Source organism: Opisthocomus hoazin, chromosome 4 (assembly GCF_030867145.1).
Source record: "Opisthocomus hoazin isolate bOpiHoa1 chromosome 4, bOpiHoa1.hap1, whole genome shotgun sequence".
Taxonomy (NCBI): Eukaryota; Metazoa; Chordata; class Aves; order Opisthocomiformes; family Opisthocomidae; genus Opisthocomus; species Opisthocomus hoazin.
The window spans coordinates 48497476-48518489 of NC_134417.1; the positions used below are offsets into that span (position 1 = coordinate 48497476).

The window sequence follows — 21014 nt, forward strand, 5'->3', positions numbered from 1 at the left end:
AGTATCCGTAACATTCTGGCTAGTGGAAATACATAATTCACCAGCTATGTGATTCACTGCTAAAAATAAACCGCCATCTCCTGACCCCTCGCAGTTACTTCACTGGGAACCCACCTTCTTTGACAAATACTTCTGTTTCGGTACAATGTTGGTTACTCTAGGTTTATGATCCAGTGTCTCTCTGTTGTCTAGTTGTTTCACCTTGTATATTCTAACAAGCCAGTGCTCTGAGGTAAAGGCTTCCTCCAGATGTTTAAATTTAATGTCTTTGTTGCCTATCTCAGCATTGCGTGTACGATCAAATCCCGGGGGTGTCCGAAAATCCAGCTATAAAAATCAAAGTCGCATATTAGTTGGAGACAAAACCCAAACCCCCCATCACTGCAAACTGTGGTGCTTCACACCAGAAGGCAACGCTTTCAACTGGTCTAGGCAAAGGACAACGCTTCTCTTGCACTGGTTATTACTACACAGAAAAAAACCTCTCAGTTCCTTTTTACAACTGAGAAAGAGACAAACTCATTCTTGCTCCTGCAGATGTCGCAGAAGACGGCACTTCATGTCTCGACAGAAACACCCCGTCTGCATTCCGAGATAAAACTACTCGAGTGAAAGCTGGAGGTGCGGCAGCCTGGGGTGGTTTTTAGCACAGCCGCTCCCTTGTGCGCTCTCCTCTACAGGGCAATAACTGGCACTGTCATGCTTTTCCATACAGATCTGAAACAGTTTATCGGTTGAATTTGACACCCCTCACCTCTCCCATCCCCTGGCATCAGCTTTAGCTGCATAAAGGATTCTTGTGCTAACACATCAGAATGAAGGGCCCTTGGCAGCAGGGGAAGAAAAAAGCCAACAAGGCAGATTTAGCTACATACATATGCTTGATGGTCCCGAAGGGGATGTGAGAATTATGCCCTTATTATGTAAGTGCCGAGCTGTTTAATACGCTGATGCGACTTGGACAGAAATCAGGTAGTTTCTGACCAATATTAAACAGTCAATTAACAGTTCCACTTCTGTGTTGCTATTAAAAACACAAATCTAAAGCTCCCTGCAATGTAACAGTCAATGCTTTAGCAAGCATGCTGCATAGTGGAATTAAGATGCTGGTCTGGGGTGATGTGAAGGACAGCAAAAAGCTAAGTACAAGTGTAGGTTAGCAGCAGAAATGCTTTTTTTCTAAAGGTTATATACCGTATAGATCATGCCTAGATGTGTTTCACTTTGTAAAGCTCACTCTTACCTCTGATCTGCTACTACAAGCAACACTCAATCTAAAAGATGGAAAATACATCAAAATAACATTTGTTTTCTCACATTTCAGTCAAGATTCAGTAAAAGTTGTAGCACTAACCTGCATCTCTCCAAATCTGTAATAGGACATTTTATACATAAGGCAGTTCAGCAAAGTTGGAGAACCTGCCTTGTCTACCCGGAATTCTCCCTGAGGGGTAAAGTAATCACTTTCCTTTAAAAATAAAAGAAGATACAAAGACTCAGTATAAACTAAACCCCTATTTAAGGTCACTTCTCATTCCATTTGCCACAAAAAAACCTTCGTAAAGAATCTAAACTGACTTTTACAGTTTAAAAGCTGAATTAAGCTAGTCTTAAAACAGAAAACGACTTGCTCATTAAAAGTAAAATAGTTACAGACTACTTGCTTATAACCCAGACCCCAATGGACCAATCTTCCTAAATCCGTATTGTTGTGCTGGTAGAAGTTTTGTCACTTCACAGTAAGCAGTTACTGGAAAAGTGATCTCAAAATACAGAAGTTGGTTGGGATCTACGAAAATTATTCTTCAGAAAGATGAAAAGCACTGTATTGTTAATATACAAGGTCTGCAATGTTACCATGAATTTCATATATGCACAGGGTTTAAACAAAAAATTTCTGCCGTTTTCATCTCCAGTACAAGATGAAACTTGTCACGTGGGCTACTCCCTTAAGCCTGTGCTCAATACCTAGAAGTTTTTGTTAGGCTTAAGCAAATATTACTACAGACTTCTGCAATCTCTGAGATGTTTGAATAACAAGTCTACGTAAGTCAATATTAACACTTTAACTTGTCTCCTACTATTACAGAGTTTGAAGAAATCTGTAATACCAACCTTTAAACAGTCTGAACACTCCTTTTTAAAGTACGATGGTGCATAGTGAGGCGTACACACAAGACTTACCAAAGAGATCCTGTATTTTCAGTTTCATGCAAAAAGACTGAAAAGCTTTTGAGGTCATTAACCTTTCAAAACCATAAATATTGAAAGAAACCCAGCTACAGGCCTCTGCACTCCTACTGTTCTAGCAAAACAACCCACAACAAATTTTTCAAATAAAATTGCAGTAAGCAGTAGAGATTTCCCTCCACTGTAATGAGCACTACCAGAGAAGCAACAACATAAATAAGAGTTTAAAAAAACAGTAGAGATGAACATAGAGTATTCAGCCAAGAACGCTTCAGTTTTCCTGTGTACGTTTCCACTTACCCGAATATCTTTGGGATGTTCCCCCTCTGCTATTCTCACCATCCACAAGAACTTATTAATATCATCTCCAGAGTAGCCAATCACACCACCAAAAATAATCAAAACATAGTCCACATCCAGGCTTCTCATGATCTCGTAGGCTGCCGACTCATTTGATGACATTGCCTTTCCCACCTGCATCACAGCAAAAACACCTTAACGATCAGCACAGCTGCCTATCGAACAGATCCGCAGATCAATAACCTGCCCAGACCAAAGCCCAAGAATACGTATTTGCCAACTGAAGCCCACATTTTCATTCTAGATAAAGAAAACCCATTGTGCCTATTTAGAAACTCAAAAGCCCACCCTAAATTGAAATATTTCATCCTCTGTAAGAGGAGTGATGCCTGTTGAAATGTGTTTTGAGTATGAAATGTAGCAATATGGGTTTTCCTTTTGTGGCACCCACAGATTTTTCAAGTCATCGCTGTATTGCCAAAAGCTTAGTGTTGCAGAAAACACCTAATTACAAATTATTTTCAAAGCTTTAGGCACAGCCCAAAGTGAATAAATTAACTGAAATGTTAGGAATTTCTTGGGTGATTTTTTTCCTTGAGCTCTGTCCTTCCCTAACGAAGCAGCCATGCTGCATTTTACTCAGCAGCATACATGCACCCTCAGCATTGAGTTCAAGGCAAGTTTATGGAGAGAAAATGTCAGAATAGAGACATCCTTGAGTTAAAAGCATAACATACTTTCGGCCTTGAAAAACGTTTTAAAGCTGTGTCCAGAACCTCTTCCATACTGCTCACTTCCCACACTTCAAGAATTCACTTAGGTCAGTAACTGGCATTCGGTTCAGTAGTTCTGTTTGCTACTGAAGTGCTTAATAATAATGGCATAATAATGTATCGCTGTAGTAGAAGGGAGTAACTACAATATAAATAATATTGCATCCAAATTGGTAGCATTCAGTTAAGAGCCTAATTAGAAAACTCTAAGCTTAGGCTGCAATATGTCAAAAAGACTCAACAGTTAGACTTGATGACTTAGAGGTCTTTTCCAACCTTAATGATTCTATGACTCCATGATTCTAGGCCATTGTCCTAAGCAATGTGAAGTTATTTGGCAGATTCCCATTTCTGTGCAGGAGGAAGTCACTGGCGCACGCTTCCAGGGCCTGCCTCATTTAGAGCACAAGTTCAGGTATTCGCCACAACACACCTTCATTGCTTGGGTCCCCCTTTACGGAGTATTCATTCCAAAGTGGAACCTGACAGTGCCAGCTGTCATACTGGAGAGAATTCCTTATTAAAAACCATCACTGCTAATTGCTGTAATGTGTGTGTGGTTACTGTGTGTACTACAGGTGACGTCCACAGTCTCTCTGTTCACACACTGCAACTCGATCTGTTGGTGCACAGTATCTGCACTTCTACCTCTTGTAGAAGAGGGGTGCACACAGAGCTATCAAAATTGAATGTCCATCAGAACATGCCTTAGAGTACGTGGGAAGGCTCGTTGACTGACATTAGCATCAACAGCACAGTTTCCCAAGCTTGCCTGCGGCTGATGCGAGTTCCCTGCCCCTGTCAAAAGCACATACCTGTGATTCCCCCTTTTCCAACACACAGTTTTTCAGGACTTTGTATGCTCAAAGTGCAGCTTGATTCATTTGTTGCTTTTGAACACTGCTTGTCTGCAGATCCGGTCCAACTGCTGTACTAGGTACTGACAGAAGACAAAAAACTATCCCGATACATTCCTCAAGCCCTTCCCCCATTCTGCCCATGTAGCGTGACACAGGTCTTCTGGGAAGAAAAGGCCACCGAGCGATGACTGATGTCATCACTGAGTGATGGTGAGTCATTCCACAGCACCTTGTAAGACTGCAACCCAGCTACCACACAGCATTCTTTTATTTCTGAAAAAAGTTTAAGGGGCCGAAGGTGGTGCCTCTGTAGCCACTGGCAATGCTCACACCCTGCTTTTAAGCACATGCACAAAGCTTAAACTTACTCTTCAGAAGCGAAAGAAATTGAATGTACAGATGTTTTGTCTGACTGCAAATTTGAGAATACAGGATTGCATTAAATCTGCAACCCTTCCATTGCCATCCGTAAACTTTTTCTAATTTCCAAGATGCCTGAAAATTTGTTGTTTCATGGAGTCAGCTTTCACGTGCCATTCAAAAACCCAGCCAGCAAAAACCTTGCTGAACTGAAACCATCCCTGTTTGGATAGTGACAGTGAAGTAGTGGTACCGGGTGACGTGTCATGGCACTAATCATAAGGGGAATGGTCACATTAGATTTTGTCTAGCCTCCCACAAAGAAGAGAAGAGAAACTGAAGTGGAGGTGAAGTTTTGGAAACTCCAAGCAAACAACGGAAACTCCAAAAGCAAAATGGATCCCTTTTAGCCCCAAAACTCTTTGTACTTGAGTTCTAATAAATGCAAAAAGGACGTTCCTTCCACCTCTGTCTTTCCCACTCCATGGAATTTTTCCTTAATATCATACTATCTATCAACAGATATTTCCAATTTCATAATTGACTGCAGCGTAAACATTTGGTGTTTCTACTCCACAGAAAACTGCCACCCTTACCAGGGCTATGTGGCTGTTGTTCCAAGTGTTGTTATCAACCAGGGTTGTCCGGTTAGCCATTCCTGCTATCTGATAACCATAGTCCCACCACGACATCACTCTGGCGTGCTCATCCGTGTTTTGTCTCAGCCAGTAGTAAGCTTCTCTGAAGTCATCTAGGATATTCCGAGTGCTGGAAAACAGAGTTTGTTTTATTCATGTCAGTACAAATACTAGCAACTGATTAACTGCACCGTGATAAATCTGGGCTCACAAATGAGGGTTTTCTTATGCATTCAGCTCCCTTTGAGGGATGCAGTCACCAGCATTAGAAGCCTGAACCCACCAACAGCTGAATGGCTAGAAGCTGAACTGCTTTTGAAGGCGTAACTAAATGCATTTCCAGTCGAATACATATTCATAAACAAGTTTTCCCAATTGACTCAAAACCTTTATTTTTTTAAACCATCATCTTTACTGGCTTTGGATAGGACTATTTTTATTAAATATTTCAGAAAATGTTGTATCTTTTTGAAAAATTAGAGTATTAAGAATTTTTTATGCAGGTGACAATTCTGCCTTAATATCCTAAGAAGTGATTAAAAGGAGCTAAAGCAAATTGCTAACGCAAAGGAAGCAGAAAGGCTTTTGCCCTTCAGTTACTTTCAGACCTGCAGACCTTACTTACCCATCATGGTTATAGGAAGCGAGAACAACGCTGGGGCTGGAGTATGCATTGCTGGTCACCCAGGTACAGTGAACAGCAAACATCATCAACAACATCAGCATCAGCATAGTAACAATGTTTTTGATATTGGGACCGAGTCCTTCTTCTGTTTTTTCCTGTTCCGATACATGTTTCCTCACTTTGCCTGCCTAAACAAACACAGATACCTCTGTTATGGCACCTTTTATCACCCTTCACAACAGAACCCACAGAAGCCATGCCTTTTTCTTCACCACATGCGCCCCATAAATGCTACGGGATACTACAAACCTAGACCAAGCTGTAGCGTAAATTAACCAAGTATGCAAAAGAATATTTTGACAATCCAGCAACTTGTGAAAATGGATGATTCCTCGAAAGCCTCTTTCAGAAGAAAAAACGTATTATGTGAGGGGCAATGCATGACTTCCTTGGTTTGGCTTAGTATGATGATGCCCTTGTATAAGGCAGGGTGGAAAAGAGAAAGGCATAGATATTTACTGTGAGTAAAAGGCTCAAGCATTGTCAGTGGCAGTACAACAAAGTCTAAGAGATAAAAAAAATAGTACCTAACACCACCTTCTCCAGGAATAAGAGAGTATGCAAGCTTATGTATTTCTTTATATATTATTTCCACAAAACATATTATTCTCTAATTTCACCATGTCTTAGAGGAAATGCAAGAGGGAAACATGGAGACATTCAGTGATACAGAACTGCTATAACTCGTTATGGAAAGCAAGCAACTGTTTGCCATCACTTCTTTAAAAAGCTGCATTAACGTTGTGTACTTCCTTTAGGTTAAAGGCTCATCACTGATGAAGCTAGAAGGAATTAGTGATTTTTTTTTTTCAGGACATCACTTATACCTTATTAGAGAACATCAATACTTGTTCTAAATTTAAATGTGATTCAGACCTTTAGTGGCATTTAAAATATCCTGACCAAAAGATAAAAAAGATGTAATAAGCTGGTTTCTGACTTCTGACTCCCTCCCCTCACCTTATCATACAGGTTGCCAGGGTTCCTTTTGTCATCCTCATCACTGCTGTCCTCTATTGGTGGATTTTCCCTCTTCATATCATCACCCAAATAACGCTCAAAGACATTGGAGAAAGCAATTGCAGACAGCATACAGACCACTGGAGTCAAAGTGAGCATCAGCCGAACCATCACGCCAGCAAAGTAAACGGCGCTGATTGCATACAGAGCAACTGCAAAGAAACAAATCTACTGATGACATTTAGAAAACAACACTCGTGCTGACTGCACACGTATATGCTCGCCATAAAACTACGTCTGGAAGTGGGTTGAGCATCTGTGTATATCAAGACTGGAATATGCATCTTGCATTTCATTTCTTTTTAATTTACAGAGCTACAGTTCAATTAACGTTTATCCCTTCTAAGCCTCAAACCCTTCCTGAAGTTCCTCTTGACAACTGTTAACAATAACGCAACCCCATTTTCATATTCATTAATAATGTGTCAGAAGAGACATTATTAGTGAAATTTAATATCACACACCAAAAATACTACTGGAATAACAGGTGGCTTCATTTGATTAAAATGGTCAAACAGCCCCAGACCAAACAAGTTACTGAAACTGAAAAAGCAAAAGGAAGTGTTAGAATTTCATGTAAGTATCAAATTTTAATTTAAGTTAGAGATATATGTGGACAAATTGGGGGCTTGTCTACATTATAATTCCATACAGACAAATATGATACCGGAAGCCCTATTCTAAAGCATGTTTACCTGAACAGTATTATCTCTGCTCTCCCCCCGGCCCAAAACAAAACGAGATTTTCAGAATAGTAAGGAATGTTGAGAGCGCTTTTCTTAGAAGGAAAAAAACCCCAAACAAACCTGTATACACTGGTGAGGAACACCTATTGCTCCTGTAATAGTGGTTATTCTTGTCTGCTACAGTTTAACAATATACTTTTGTGAAAGATTTGCCACAGAAATCATGAAGGCACACCCATTTACCAGATTACATTACATAAATATTTTCAACTTTGTAGCGAAGTAGTATGGCTCTCCAGTCTCACTCATAGCTCTCTGTGCTGCCTCAAACGGACGATGCAGCAGCAGGAGACTGAAAGCAAGTTGCCCAGCCCTGCTCTGACCAGGACTCATTGTAAGCCACAGAGCACAGAATACCCCAGAGTCACTGGATTTAACACAGTAAATGTACCCGCTGCCCGCATACCTCTCAGGTAATCCTAAGAGGCAGCTATATTAGTCTGGAGCTTCCTGTCCTTGTAACAGCCCAAGACCTGAGCGAACTCCACTGCTCCATATGGGCTACAACTTCAAATTACATCCTTACAAGCCTCATTCATAATCTTCGAAGACTGCTTTCACAGTACAGCTTCGTACAAACAAACAATTTGTTGTCACTGACATAAGGAGACCCCACACCTCCGCTTAGGCTTGTGCCTTATCTAGCACTTCTTCCAACAGCAAGTGATTCAGTTCACTAAAATAGCAGAAAATCTGGAAAGAAAAGGCATTTTGTACCATCATCTGTGATGGGATGAGTGCCAGACACCCCGGGGAGGGTCGGTTGCTTTGCAGCCTGCATAGGGACTTTCTCTTTCCACTGAGCTGTGCATCTGGCCCATCTGTACTGTGAAATGTACCCGATGCACGGTTTGCAAGATCAGCATGTGGAAGAGCATGCAACTCCTGCCGCCAAACAGAACCTTACCACGAAACGTTTCGTTCCCACCTCTTGGGGTGACACTCCATCACCAATCTCTGTGTTTTTATAAATGGTTTTAAATACTGCTGGGTGCAGACAACTTTCAATAATCATCTTTAAACAGATCAGGTTTAAACCTTTTTTAGAACAAGCCATATACCAGCTTTGAGCAAACAAAACCAAAATAGAATCAAGCTGAAGGCAAGATTTTTCAAAACAATTTAAAAAAAATTTTTCTTACCAAAGACTCTTTCATCATTGATGTTTTTGATACAGAACCACAGCCCTGCTGGGAAAGTACACACGAGAATATGCAGATCAAAAAAGAAGGAAACCCATGTTGTAGGCTGATGCTCAGACACAGAGGCAATGATCGGGATGTGAATTTTCGCATACCTTTTTTAAAAAAAATTCAGTTCAAATTATTTTGAAAAGATAAAATTATCAAAACCTGTAAACATTAGGAATTCTGAAATTTACTTCAAATGAAGCATTTCAATTTAAAATGGCAAGTGTTCTATTCAGCAGAAATCTGATGAAACTTTTATACCGAAGAAGTTCCCAGGTCTTACTGTATTTAGGAAGCATTTGGTGTATAAAGTTATTTAAAACACCAATATAAAGGATTATTTCCATACTAATTAAAATTGAAATGAAACTTACTAATGAAAATTAAGGCCATTTTATGATGGCTAAATAGGAAGCCAAATTCCCCAAAATGAAAACACGCAGCTATAGAAGCCCCATCATTACATTTTGAAGATATAATTATCATCCATGCCAGTAAGTCTCCTAGATTTTCAACACTGCATTTTGAAAACTTCCCTCTACACAGAAAACGTTCATTTTCTTAGTACAGAAAGTTACAGTATTAAATCCCAGACCAGTTACGATGCCCCCGCATTCTTTTAGATGCTGAAAAAAATCAGGCCTTGTCTACACTTGGAAACACAGGTCAGCTAAACAACATGTCAAACACTCAGTACAGCCAAGGACAAAACTGGTCTCTATTAAAGACAGCCATACATACGTCTGGGGTGCTACATGACTGAATGGTGCGGCATCAAACACACGTCCTTCACTTAGATGTAGCTCTCATTCAAAACTGCGTTGTGTGTTTTAACACAATATGATTTTCTAATGTGGACAAGCCCTCAAAAGTTTAATGCTTTGTGTATAAATAGACCAGTTCATTTATAGGCAAAGAACAACATCTATACGTTCTTCAAATAAACCTTAGGCTTCTTTGCTGACATCTATTCTACTACATTTATTACAGAGCTGGTATAGAATCCTGTATGAGCTGGACTTAGGAGCCTGAACAAACCTGAACTGTGAAAGTTTGAAGTTCTCCTATCCTTAATCTTAAAAAACCAATCTACCATTTGAATTTCACCTTTAATACATTTATCTGAGAAAAGTATCTTCAGTTTTATTCCTATTCTCATGGCTGGCTAAAGAATCCAACACTGGATTTTTAAGGGTTAACTAAAAAACCAGATTAACTAACACAGGTATTTACCTGTGAAAACACACACGAATAAGGCAGAATTGTTCAGAGTAGACATCTGTATATGCAGAACAGATGTATGAAAACAATAAATAGGCAACATGCAAGATCATATGTGCAACATCTTTATGATTGCGTGCAATGTTGCGCAATGAAAACAGTGTAAGTTTAAGGCTCTTAGTAATTTTTAAACGTGTCCTCAAGTGTTGGTACAGCTTTTGGTTATTTTATGCTGAGAACCACTACAATTTCATATAGTAAAACATATGACTACATATTCAAAGACTTCCAAAGAAACAAGAAATTTAACAAATTAGTGAAATGGTTCCAGAGATCACGAAACAGTTACTACAAATCTTCTCTTTAGATAGCTGATTACAGCCCACTATATTCTCCTTGACTGAAATACTACATGGATTTCAGGATGGGGAGAGCAAAAGATTTTTAGTTTTCAGTAGAATGCTATTGATACCTAAATCCTTGTATCTTTTATCCTTACTTACCCAGTGTCCCACAATGAATAAAATCTGCCACTCCAAGGAGCAATATAACCTGAAAAAGAGGAGGGGGGGGAAAACAACTTTTGCTGCCTAGGTGTTTAAAGGCAGTAACTTTTCTACTCTGTCAAATTATAGAGCAAACCCAAAGAAATTTCATTGAACTTGTAATATATGTGAACAAAACCTACTGTATTAGACAGGCTATAAAGTCTACCAGCCATGAAGCTAGTTTTAGAAGAACACAGTCTTACAGGATCACATTGTACTCATCGAGTATCAAGACATGCACACCTCCAAAAGTCAAAGCAATGCAATAATAAATATTTCTCAAAGAATATGACAGATAGCAATCTATACTCTGTAAAGAAGTATAAGAAAAAGAAAACATAATTGATACAAAGCATTTAATTTTTTTGAAATGCCTGAACAGTGAACTGGGAACAATGTGTTGCAAAAACACTAATACTCAGTGAAACATTGGTTTCCTTTTGTTTCTCTGCTGATGGATCTACATGTGGCGTGGAACATAAAAGCTGCTACCAGACATGCTGATAAGCTTTACATATTATTTTTTTTAAACAAAGCCTTCAGATACTTGAATATCATAAGATGAAAATAAACAGTATCATTATCAGATGACAGATAATAATTATTATTAAAAGTTATTGATTCTTCTTAAATTTATTTCCACTTTAATTCCAACTGTTTCAGATCCCTCCGAAGACAGATACAGACAAGCAGAAATAAGAGAAATTTAAATCCTTCTATTTATTACCCAAGTCTTTGTGCATGACACAGTAAGTCTTCCCTCTATCTGAAATTTAAAAATCAGTATAATCTGACTGAAGGTTTTAGTTTAATATCTAGTTTAGACATGTAAATATTGTAGTTCATGTTCTATGACAAGACATATTTTGCCCTTCAGTCTTCAGATGCAAAGCTTTCTCCCAAACCACTGCATGCACAAGAAGCAGCAGCTGTCAGCAGATGGGGAGCTACTGGTTGTGGTCTTCTCTGGATGTATGCGAAACACACGATTAGATGCATGCACCTAAGGGTGCTGAAAGAGTTGGCCAATATGGTAACTACCCACCATCTTCATCAGGGTGGTAAGGGAGGCCCCTGGTGCCTGGAAAATGGCTAATGCTACACCTCTAGGAAAGGCAAGAAGGAACACGCAGGAAACTACAGGCCAATAACCTGGACGTTCCTCATCCAGTCTGACATCTCACATTGTTATATGGATTATGGATAAACCCAAGATATTGGAATGATGCTACAAAGTGTTTTTTTTTCTGCAGCCCAGAAAGCACAGTGAATTCAAACACACAGAAATACAAAGTAACATAGGCACTGGTTTGCTGTGGCATTGCCAACAACTACTTCAGACTAAACCAAATGTTGATCTGTTTTAACTGCTCCAAAGGTAAACTAGTTTCACATTTATTTACCTGTGTATGTCAAATAGATGACACTCAGGAATACAATACCAGCAGCTAGTGAGACACCCAAGAAGAACAATGTCTGAAATTCTTGCTTTGTTAATCTGTCTCTCAGGTACTGCAAAAACGCATATGCCTGCAGCAGTGCAAAAACACCTAAAGAAAGAAGAAAGTTTTAGTTTAAATGCTCAAAAGCAGTAACAGCTGTTAAAGCAACTGGCTAGATTTGAATTAGAAAAATAAATGTAAGGTACACCCTTACATCTAAAAACTAGCATAAAAGTACTTTCTGACAAATAGCCTTCTATACTTAACAGGGATGATACATTCTTGCAATGACAGAAACTTGCAATGAGAGAAAACACTCTCCAAAACATTCTTTGCTTATTATATCAAGAGCTCCAATACCCACCGCCTCTTTCTTCACAAATTAAATTGGGGTAAGGGAGAGAATCACGTGAAAACTAGATTGTATTGATTATGACATAACCACACGTTAATATACCTAGACCTAGTGAAAAACAAAGACACAGACCCCAGGCAACACACAAACAAGGCTAATACAGAAATATATGGAAATTAAGCTAATGAACAAAACAGGAGGATTTAATGAAAAAAAAAACCAAACCACAACAAAACAACCCAACAAAAAAGCATCAAGTGATACAGAAAACTGAATTATACAAAGCTAGTGTTGAAACAGCAGAATTCACTGGGTAAGCGCCCCACACCCTCACAAAGGCTGTTCAGAATTTAAATATTAAACCAGAACTTGGACACTATTTTTCTGTTGTTATTCATTTCAATGTATATAATCAGATCAATCCAATGATCAGTCCATTTAAAAGTGAAAATTCACTGGCAGCTGGCAGAAGAAGAAAACAGAACTCAAGTGTAGGGTCTTTCTTCAATTTAACAATAAATGAGGTGCAAAATGTTGAAATTCACTAGTTCTGAACTCCTACAGAAAGACACAAACTCTATTCACTAAATAAATGTAAAATTCTTCAGATGCAAAATGTACTTTGATAATCTTTACTCTTTCCATTATATTCAGATTATTGAAAAAATCTCCATTTTTGTAAAAGTATTTTTCTGGCAAATTTTAATGATAAATTTAATTGCTGTCCCAACTACATTTTGATAAGTGACTACACAAAAAAATCTGAGGAATCTGACAGACTAAACTGTACCACGCAAACAGTGTATGCAGTTAAACATAAACCTATCAGTCTTAGTAGAGGTCATTGCTGTCAAGAAATCAAGATGTCTGACTGTTAACAACTACTGCAAAATCAACTTAAAGAAATAAAAAGTATCAAATGAGATTGAAATCAGTTATTTAAAAATCAGCCTCCTCATTAGTAATTTAAGCCATTAGTATTTAACCCACTTTAAAAAATTACAGAAGACTATCAACTCTAAAACCAAACTGCTCAGTAAAAACTGTGTTTACCAATATGGAATGTTGCAATCGTACGATGCTTGAAGGCAACATTATATTGCAAAACAGTAGAGATTATCAATGTGTAAAATAAGTGCTTGTCAGAATGTGCAACTGATCCAGTGTTACGGAGGCGTTTTACCTCCATTAGCTCACACAAAAAGGATAATGCGTCAACTGGAAAGAAAACTTCCCTATAGACACTAAATTGTACCTCTTTAACAGTTTGGTATGTTAGTATGAGTTCTTCCTAATACAAGGAAACAAAGCTGCAAGGGTCTGAGGTTTTCTTGTGCTAAGCAGGCTGTTTGGAAGCAGACATTTTCTTACCTGCAGCTGCCATGTGTTCACTTGTTCTAATTGGCTGAAATCCCACAAAAGGTATCTGCATCGATAATATTAACCCCACAATGTAGAAAGTGCTATATGCTAGGAGAAAAAAAAAAGTGAGGAGAGAGGAGGAAGAGAAAGATGGGAAGAAATAAATACACACATTTCAAAATGCATTGGTTCCATAGCACAGTCCAGCCTCCCCCCAGCTTCAGTGACACTGAACCAGAACTGTATCATTCTATATATTTCAGCCATCCTAATTACTTTTTCCTCCTTTGACTAGAACAAACCTGCCTATTGCATCCAATTTTAGAGGAAGTAGCAAAGTACTAATTTCTAATTATTGTTCCTAACTGCACTGTTTTTTCTTCTCCTAGGGAAATGAACCATCTACCTAAGATGTTCTAGCTTGGGAATAGTCTTCTCTTCCCACCTTATTTTTGTGGGTCATGAGTGGGGGAAGAGCTCTCAGATATAAAAGAAGCTTTTTATATGAGGAGAAATTGAAGGGACCAGACCTCAAAGAAGCAAAACATTTAAGAGTCACTGACTATTTAGAAAATGCGAGCAGAGGCACGCCAAGAAACTGAAAAGCAATAGAATTAAAAATTAATATTAAGCATATGTATTAATGGATCTGTATCGACTATGGGGACTCAAACCCCCAGAAAGCAGAGGCCAAGAACATCCTTAATATTAATATTAGTATTAATAACATGAATGATTATTATGTATGCAATAAGATTGATATACTTAATTTTGACAGGGTTTTGGTCCTCACTATTCCAGGGTGAAGAAGAGAGGCGAGGGGAAGAGAGAAATACCAACTCTAAGCAACCATGAGTCTGATCACATTTGAAGTAACCAGCCAACTTAAAGTTCAAATGAAGTTCTGTTCCTTCAGTGGCAAACAGCAGTAATTCACCTCCTAGATTTGTAAACACTCCTGCAAACCATAAACCGCTGTCTTTGTTACAATCTTGAGCTTATGAGGAGATCCCTGTTCTCATACAATCTTTTGCAAACCTCCATGAGAACAGGTTTGGGGAGCGCATCATCTACCACTGGTATTGTTTCCATAGCACCTGTGTGGTCTCACTTGGGGATTATGCTCCCAGGGTACTGTACGCTTTCCAAAAGTCACAGAAGTGACTGTAATGATACTTCCAACCACTTGCTATCTTCTCTTGGTGTATTCTTTCAAGCATCTGTATTGCACTACTTGGCCTAGCTACTGATCTATACCCTCTTACGTTACTGGAATACATTTTTGCTGTAGGAAGCTCAATTTTTGTAAATTCACTACAACATAAATCATTTACTTTACTATGAAAGTGTTACAACACTGCCATCCTGTGGAAGTTCAATGATTGGCATAAATCACTGGATTTCACATTTGTTAACCATTGTAAATCGTCATTTTTAAGCCTAGTCCTGCAACAGCTGTACTTTCGATGTCCACCTTTCCTCCTCCTCCCGCGCGCTCCCCCCCGCCCTCATCCCTTACTCCCACTTCTTTCAAATAGCTATCACATATGTCTGCCTGGAATTGCAAAAAAACTGGCAATTCGCACAGCAACACAACTTTTCTAGGAACTTAGATACACCCAGGTGATATATCATCATGAACTTTCTATGTTCCTCTACCTTGTACTGCTTGCACAGTCTTTGCAAAAACAAGAAGTTAATTTTGGTTCCTGCAAGCTACGCTCATCGTTACAACTCTAGGTCAAGAACAAAAACGTTCTGACCTACTGTGGATAAACTCATTCTACAAACAATTTTAGCTGCTGTACATTGCACAAACACAGGAAGAACGTACTGAAAAACTTCTCCAGAGAGTAAAATCAAATATTTGACCACATACTTTCAATTAATGGATTATAATCACCAGAAATCAACATTCATCATCTGAAGTTTTAGAATACTGACACAGCTGATATAACTATATGGCTGCTCACTATTTAAGTGATAAAAACCAATACATGGAGCAAGGAATTATTGAAACTAAGTTTTAAATTCTGGAAGATCCTTAGGTGTTTTGTTATTAAATATTTTGAAAAGTATACAGCATTGAAAAAAATTGTACAGAAAAAAAAATCAGATTGCAGTGAAAATTACCAAGTCTCTTAAGTGTGCAAGCATGACTTAGATCTATATTGGTACCTTTCCAAATGTAAAACCATCTATTTTCTAAACATATGATAGACTATAAGTACAATAATAGAAAATAATATCAACGATTCCTGTATCTGAATAAACAGGTTATTTACCAATGCAAGTGCTGCTAATACACTGGAATTGTAAGCATTTGTTCTTAATTATTAAGCTAGTAAGATCTGAATGAAAGATACTGACCAATGTCAAGATAAAAAAAAAAAGCGCACAGCTTAAGCTTTCAAATGTAGGTAGCTTGATCACCATTCAGGTGAAGTGAGTCAGAAATTATCTGGCTGATAAATGCAAGTCATAAAATATTTTAAAATTGGCAAAAAGTTACATTCTGGGAAATTTTTACTCATTAAATGATTCTGAATACACTGCCAGGCACATTAGATCATGCCCCATTAATCTTTTCTTTGGTGTATGAACATCCATCTGAAAAACATATACCAGGACAGCAACACTTTTTTTTTTTTTAAAACGTGGTGCTACCAAACATTGTTCTCTGTAGTTATGCTATTATATTACACATTCACCAGTTACAAAAGTCAGGCTCATGCTAGTTTAAAATAAAATTAAGCAATTGATCTAGAGATTAAAACCCCCAGAATTCTCGGCAATAGTAAAATGGATGCAGATTTTACTAGCTACTGTCAGCTGACAATAGTTTACAAATTTTTAGCTACACAAGGGCAGTTTTTTGAGAATTATGAGACTGCTGCAGGCACACTAGCAACTGCATATCACAAACTCCAAAAATATCTTTGTTCTCCGTACTTCAGGGAGCTTTTGTAAACTCTTCTCCCTATCTGAATAGTTTGGAAACGCAGCACACTAATTTCCTCCTAGAAGTGCTTGAAAATTCTTACCTGTTTTACAAAAACATCCTGTTAAACTCAGAAATCACATGCTAATGCCAGACATACAGACTTCTCTGTGTGCAAGGCTTCCCATGGAACCCTAAATTAAGCCAGCAGTTGCAATGAAACAGCAGAGCAGCAATCACATTTTCATTCTGACAGCTCTGCTGAAGTACATCTCCTCACAGCTGAAGGGCAATAACATCTCAAAACACTGTAGCTATTTGCAAAACAAACGTCTGCCAAAACCTTTAATTCATATGAACCTGCAGTACTATTTTCCCCAGACGGTTCAAAGACTAGTTCACTGAAAGTCGAAAAGGCAAGAGTACTTATTCTTTACTGTTTCTGGTTACCACATCGCTTCAGGATTTCATAATTAGTAGATTTAATTTTCTGTTGCCTAACTCACAGAAACTGGAAAATGAAAATATTCAATAAAACAATTTAAAAAGCAAAACAAGATAAATTACTTTCCCCTTAAGTTATGAAGAAGTGGTTAATGAAGAAGTTAAGTAATACTAACATTAAAAATTAAAGGTGGGTTAGCGCTTTTATTTTTTCTTTCTTAGAAAGAATTTCCATTTCTGAATTACATAAATAGACTAAAAAAGAAGCACGAAACCAATATTTATAGTTTTGGTAACAAAAATAAAACCTGAACTTGAGTAAATTGAATATTATAGTATATAATGGTTCAACTATATATGTAAATGTAGTACTAGCAGGCACTAAAAAAGCATTAAAACAATTAAAAATAAAAAGATAAAACAGTATTAAATATATTTACAAATATGAAACATCCTGTAATATTACACTTCAGCTCATACTATGTTCTCAAACTATCTATTGTAAAGATTTCACATTACGGAGTCAAAAATATTCTAGCTAACTTATAAACCTTTGGATACCTGAATTACTGATTATTTACTTCATTCACACACCTACACCATGGCCAACTGATTTAACTGGTAAAGTCTCTGTAAAAACAGCTTACGGAGTATTTAAATGTCAGGCAAATCAATCAAAAAGTTAGTCTCCTAAGACTACCATTCACACATTCCCCCAATAAAATCTTAGGGATTCATGTGGAGTGGACAGACTTTTACACTACTTCTTAGGTTAGGTTATATAAAACATACATGGCCGCTTAAAATTCCCTATGTTTTTTCTCATATACGTCACAGTAATTCACATAATTTCTGCTGCACAACTTTTTAAAAATAGCAATTATTTAATGTACTAGGAAAAGACATAAATATGAAACATTACTAGACACACACATAATATATACATACATGAAAAGGATTCTACAAATACCAAACCATCCAATTATTTTTTTTTCAGTGCACTAGAAAGGAGAAGATTAATTAGCAGCTACGTACATGACAGTTTGGAAGTGTACATTTAAACTCCTTATTTCCATGTTGTAGAGAATAACTGACTATAATCAGTAATCAAATTAATAAAATGCAACCCGATATACAATTGCTTAATTCCCACTTGATACAAAAACACACCAGTACAATTAATTTCATATCTCATGATTCAGTATTTGAGAATGACTGTTCAACGAACAAAACTTACCAATGTAGACCCTCCTGCTGTATCTCTGCATCAGCAACAGAACAAACACATGCAGTGGAATAAGGTTGATGATGAAAACATAACCACCCCATGCAGAGACCTACGAGAAATGGAATAGTAAATTAGATATGAAAATATCTGCAAATTCTTAGGATAGCCAATGCTGGATTTATACATCCTGGTGGTCTAACAAAAAAACGCAAACCCCATTTAGACAAGCAGTCAGAACTACTAGTAATACCACCAGAATCTTTCTCAATATTGATCATCAAAAAAGAAAAAAAAACCAAAACAAAACCAAAACAAAACCAAAAACAAACCCAAACAACAAAACCCCCACATATCAAAGTATTAAAGACTTTTGAAATGGGCTGGTGGATTTTCGAGGTACCCTTCCTGTATCTCCTCCTCCTCCCAAGCTAATCTGGTCACTTTGGCAAACAAGAATGTGATGCTGAGGGCTTTTCCCCATGGCGAAAGCTGCAGCATAAGGCAGCAGCAGGAATCCCATGTAGGGTGCAGAATTTTCCTTTGACATACAAATTCAGCACCGTGCTCTGCAGAGCAGCCAATGCAGGTTGCAGTGTAAGGAAAGAAACAAAAGGAACAGGGTGGATGCATAAGGAAGCAGGGCTGAGCACTGCAGAATGGTGTACAACAATGTCATGGACACTGTGAACCTGCAGTAACAGCAGCACTCAAGAAGCGCTGATATGATGTACTACTTAGAACTGAAACACTACAATGATATCAGTGTATCACTGAGATTTAATGAGCTATCATTACAATGTGTTACCTAAATTTCTGACATATTTAGAAGTGCTAATGTTGACCAGACAACCCATATTTTAACACATGTCCTCTTGTCAAATTACAGTCTAGGCTTCTCCCATATGTACAATGCCTACCCTAGATCTTCACTTTTAGAATGCACTAGGCTAATGTGGTTTTCAATTTAATTGTACTCTAGGGCTTATTCATGTAAATATTTTTGAAGCCCGAGAACCCAAAAAGAAACACAAATGACTATGTTCTATAGAACAGATTCTAAAATAAGGATGAGGCCAAGTACTGTTTTTTGATACTAATGCTACAAAACCCACCGTTTCAAGATTTGGGGTAACCGATTCATACAACGTGAAACAAGTATAATAGAAATCTCCAAAATTTTCTGTAAACTTGTATCAGATTATCATGATCCTATTGCCAAATTGCTAGCATGAAGTATCTTGGTTTACACAGGCAAGTTTATTTATTGAGAGAAAATATTATATGAAGACAGGTAAGGCAGAACAGAATGAGAACAAATGTGCAATTATGACACTGTCATATTTAGGGAAAGGTTTGAATGATGCAGGTAGCAGTTTGTATGGACCAGAGACATGCACCTCTAATCATCCAAATATCAACCAAATCTAAGCATTGAAGATTGTACTGAACTGAAGATGCACTTTGGAACTTTTCAAACAAAACCAAGGCATCCTAATAGATTGGCAAAAAAGTGGAAACATGCTCTCATTTCTACAAGAATTGCGTCAACATAAAGCTTTGTTTTATTTTACCTCCTCATCATAACAAGCCATCTGAAGCAGAAGCTGCTGAAGAGAAATAAAAGCTAAAAGTATAAATACAAGGAAAAAACCCTTCTCCTTATGGAATGCAATGCAATGCTAGGAGTCAAACTACCACAGTGAGTTGGGTATATATTTTAAGCAGATTCAGTTATTAAGAAAGATTTCTGTCAGTCCATGCAATATCCATTCCTCTTTCAAGGAGCTGGTCCCTGAACTCCCCATGCAAGGACTGACCCTTATTACCTCAAGACTGTGATTTAATTTTCAACTTACACTGAAAATGTAACTATTTCCATCAGAGAAAGATAAATGAGTACTCTATAACGAATAGTACAATTATGCCTTGTCTTAAAAATTTACCTAAGCAAAACATCTAGCAGGGCATCTTGACAAAACTCTTTCCTAAAGGGAAATAAAACATATGGAAAGCCACCACCAGGGGTGAAGCAGGTACACTCTGCAAGCAATAAGATTCTATCATGTAATCACTGAGGCTAAGCTATGGACAAATCTTAACCTTTCACTAGCTGACAGCACTTGAAAGGAAAATAAAAGAAAAAAATGTAAATTAATTTACATTCAAGGATTGAACGTCATGATGATGACATTGGTTCTGCCACCATGCACACTCCAGATCACACCTCCTCCCTCTCATACAACCCCACAGACCAAGACACTTGTTATTGTGTGATTTTTCAGCAGTAAAAGTAACATATTTGTTATCTGTATATTTATGAACAGCACTTTTAGAGGATGTTGCCAATAAACTAGCACAATATAAAAAAAGACTACAGTGTATAAATATAACAATTCAAAAACTTACTTGCCCCATTTTGTACTGCACATAAGTCTGTACCAAACCTACAAGACCTCTTCATTGTAACGCTGTTTAAACAGCAGTGGCTGTTTATTTAATGAGTTGGCAAAAAGGAGGAGAAATAGGGGAGGAAACAAACCTACCCTTAACAGGAGATAGCTATCTTCTTCGGCGACATATACAGAGCTATTATTTGCTATATTACCAGCAAAAATATCCCAGGAAACCCAATGAACATTAAAGCTAGAGGAAATCTAGGCAGCCGCCAGATAATTTAAAGTGCAAGGTTAATTCAGAGGTTAAGGGATGCA

General features: G+C 37.7%; 1 protein-coding gene across 2 annotated transcripts in view; it reads right to left on the reverse strand.

The window, feature by feature from the left end:
* STT3B (STT3 oligosaccharyltransferase complex catalytic subunit B) overlaps positions 1–21014 on the reverse strand; it is a 53005-nt gene that overhangs the window by 3599 nt on the left and 28392 nt on the right. For both annotated transcript variants that reach the window (XM_075418960.1, XM_075418959.1), the window contains exons 5-15: positions 18313–18412; positions 13700–13798; positions 11935–12081; positions 10487–10535; positions 8715–8869; positions 6767–6978; positions 5747–5934; positions 5080–5251; positions 2491–2664; positions 1355–1468; positions 115–327 (exon numbers count right to left, since the gene is read on the reverse strand). In XM_075418960.1, coding sequence (XP_075275075.1) covers positions 115–327; positions 1355–1468; positions 2491–2664; positions 5080–5251; positions 5747–5934; positions 6767–6978; positions 8715–8869; positions 10487–10535; positions 11935–12081; positions 13700–13798; positions 18313–18412 — 1623 coding nt within the window. The remainder of the gene's footprint in view (positions 1–114; positions 328–1354; positions 1469–2490; positions 2665–5079; positions 5252–5746; positions 5935–6766; positions 6979–8714; positions 8870–10486; positions 10536–11934; positions 12082–13699; positions 13799–18312; positions 18413–21014) is intronic.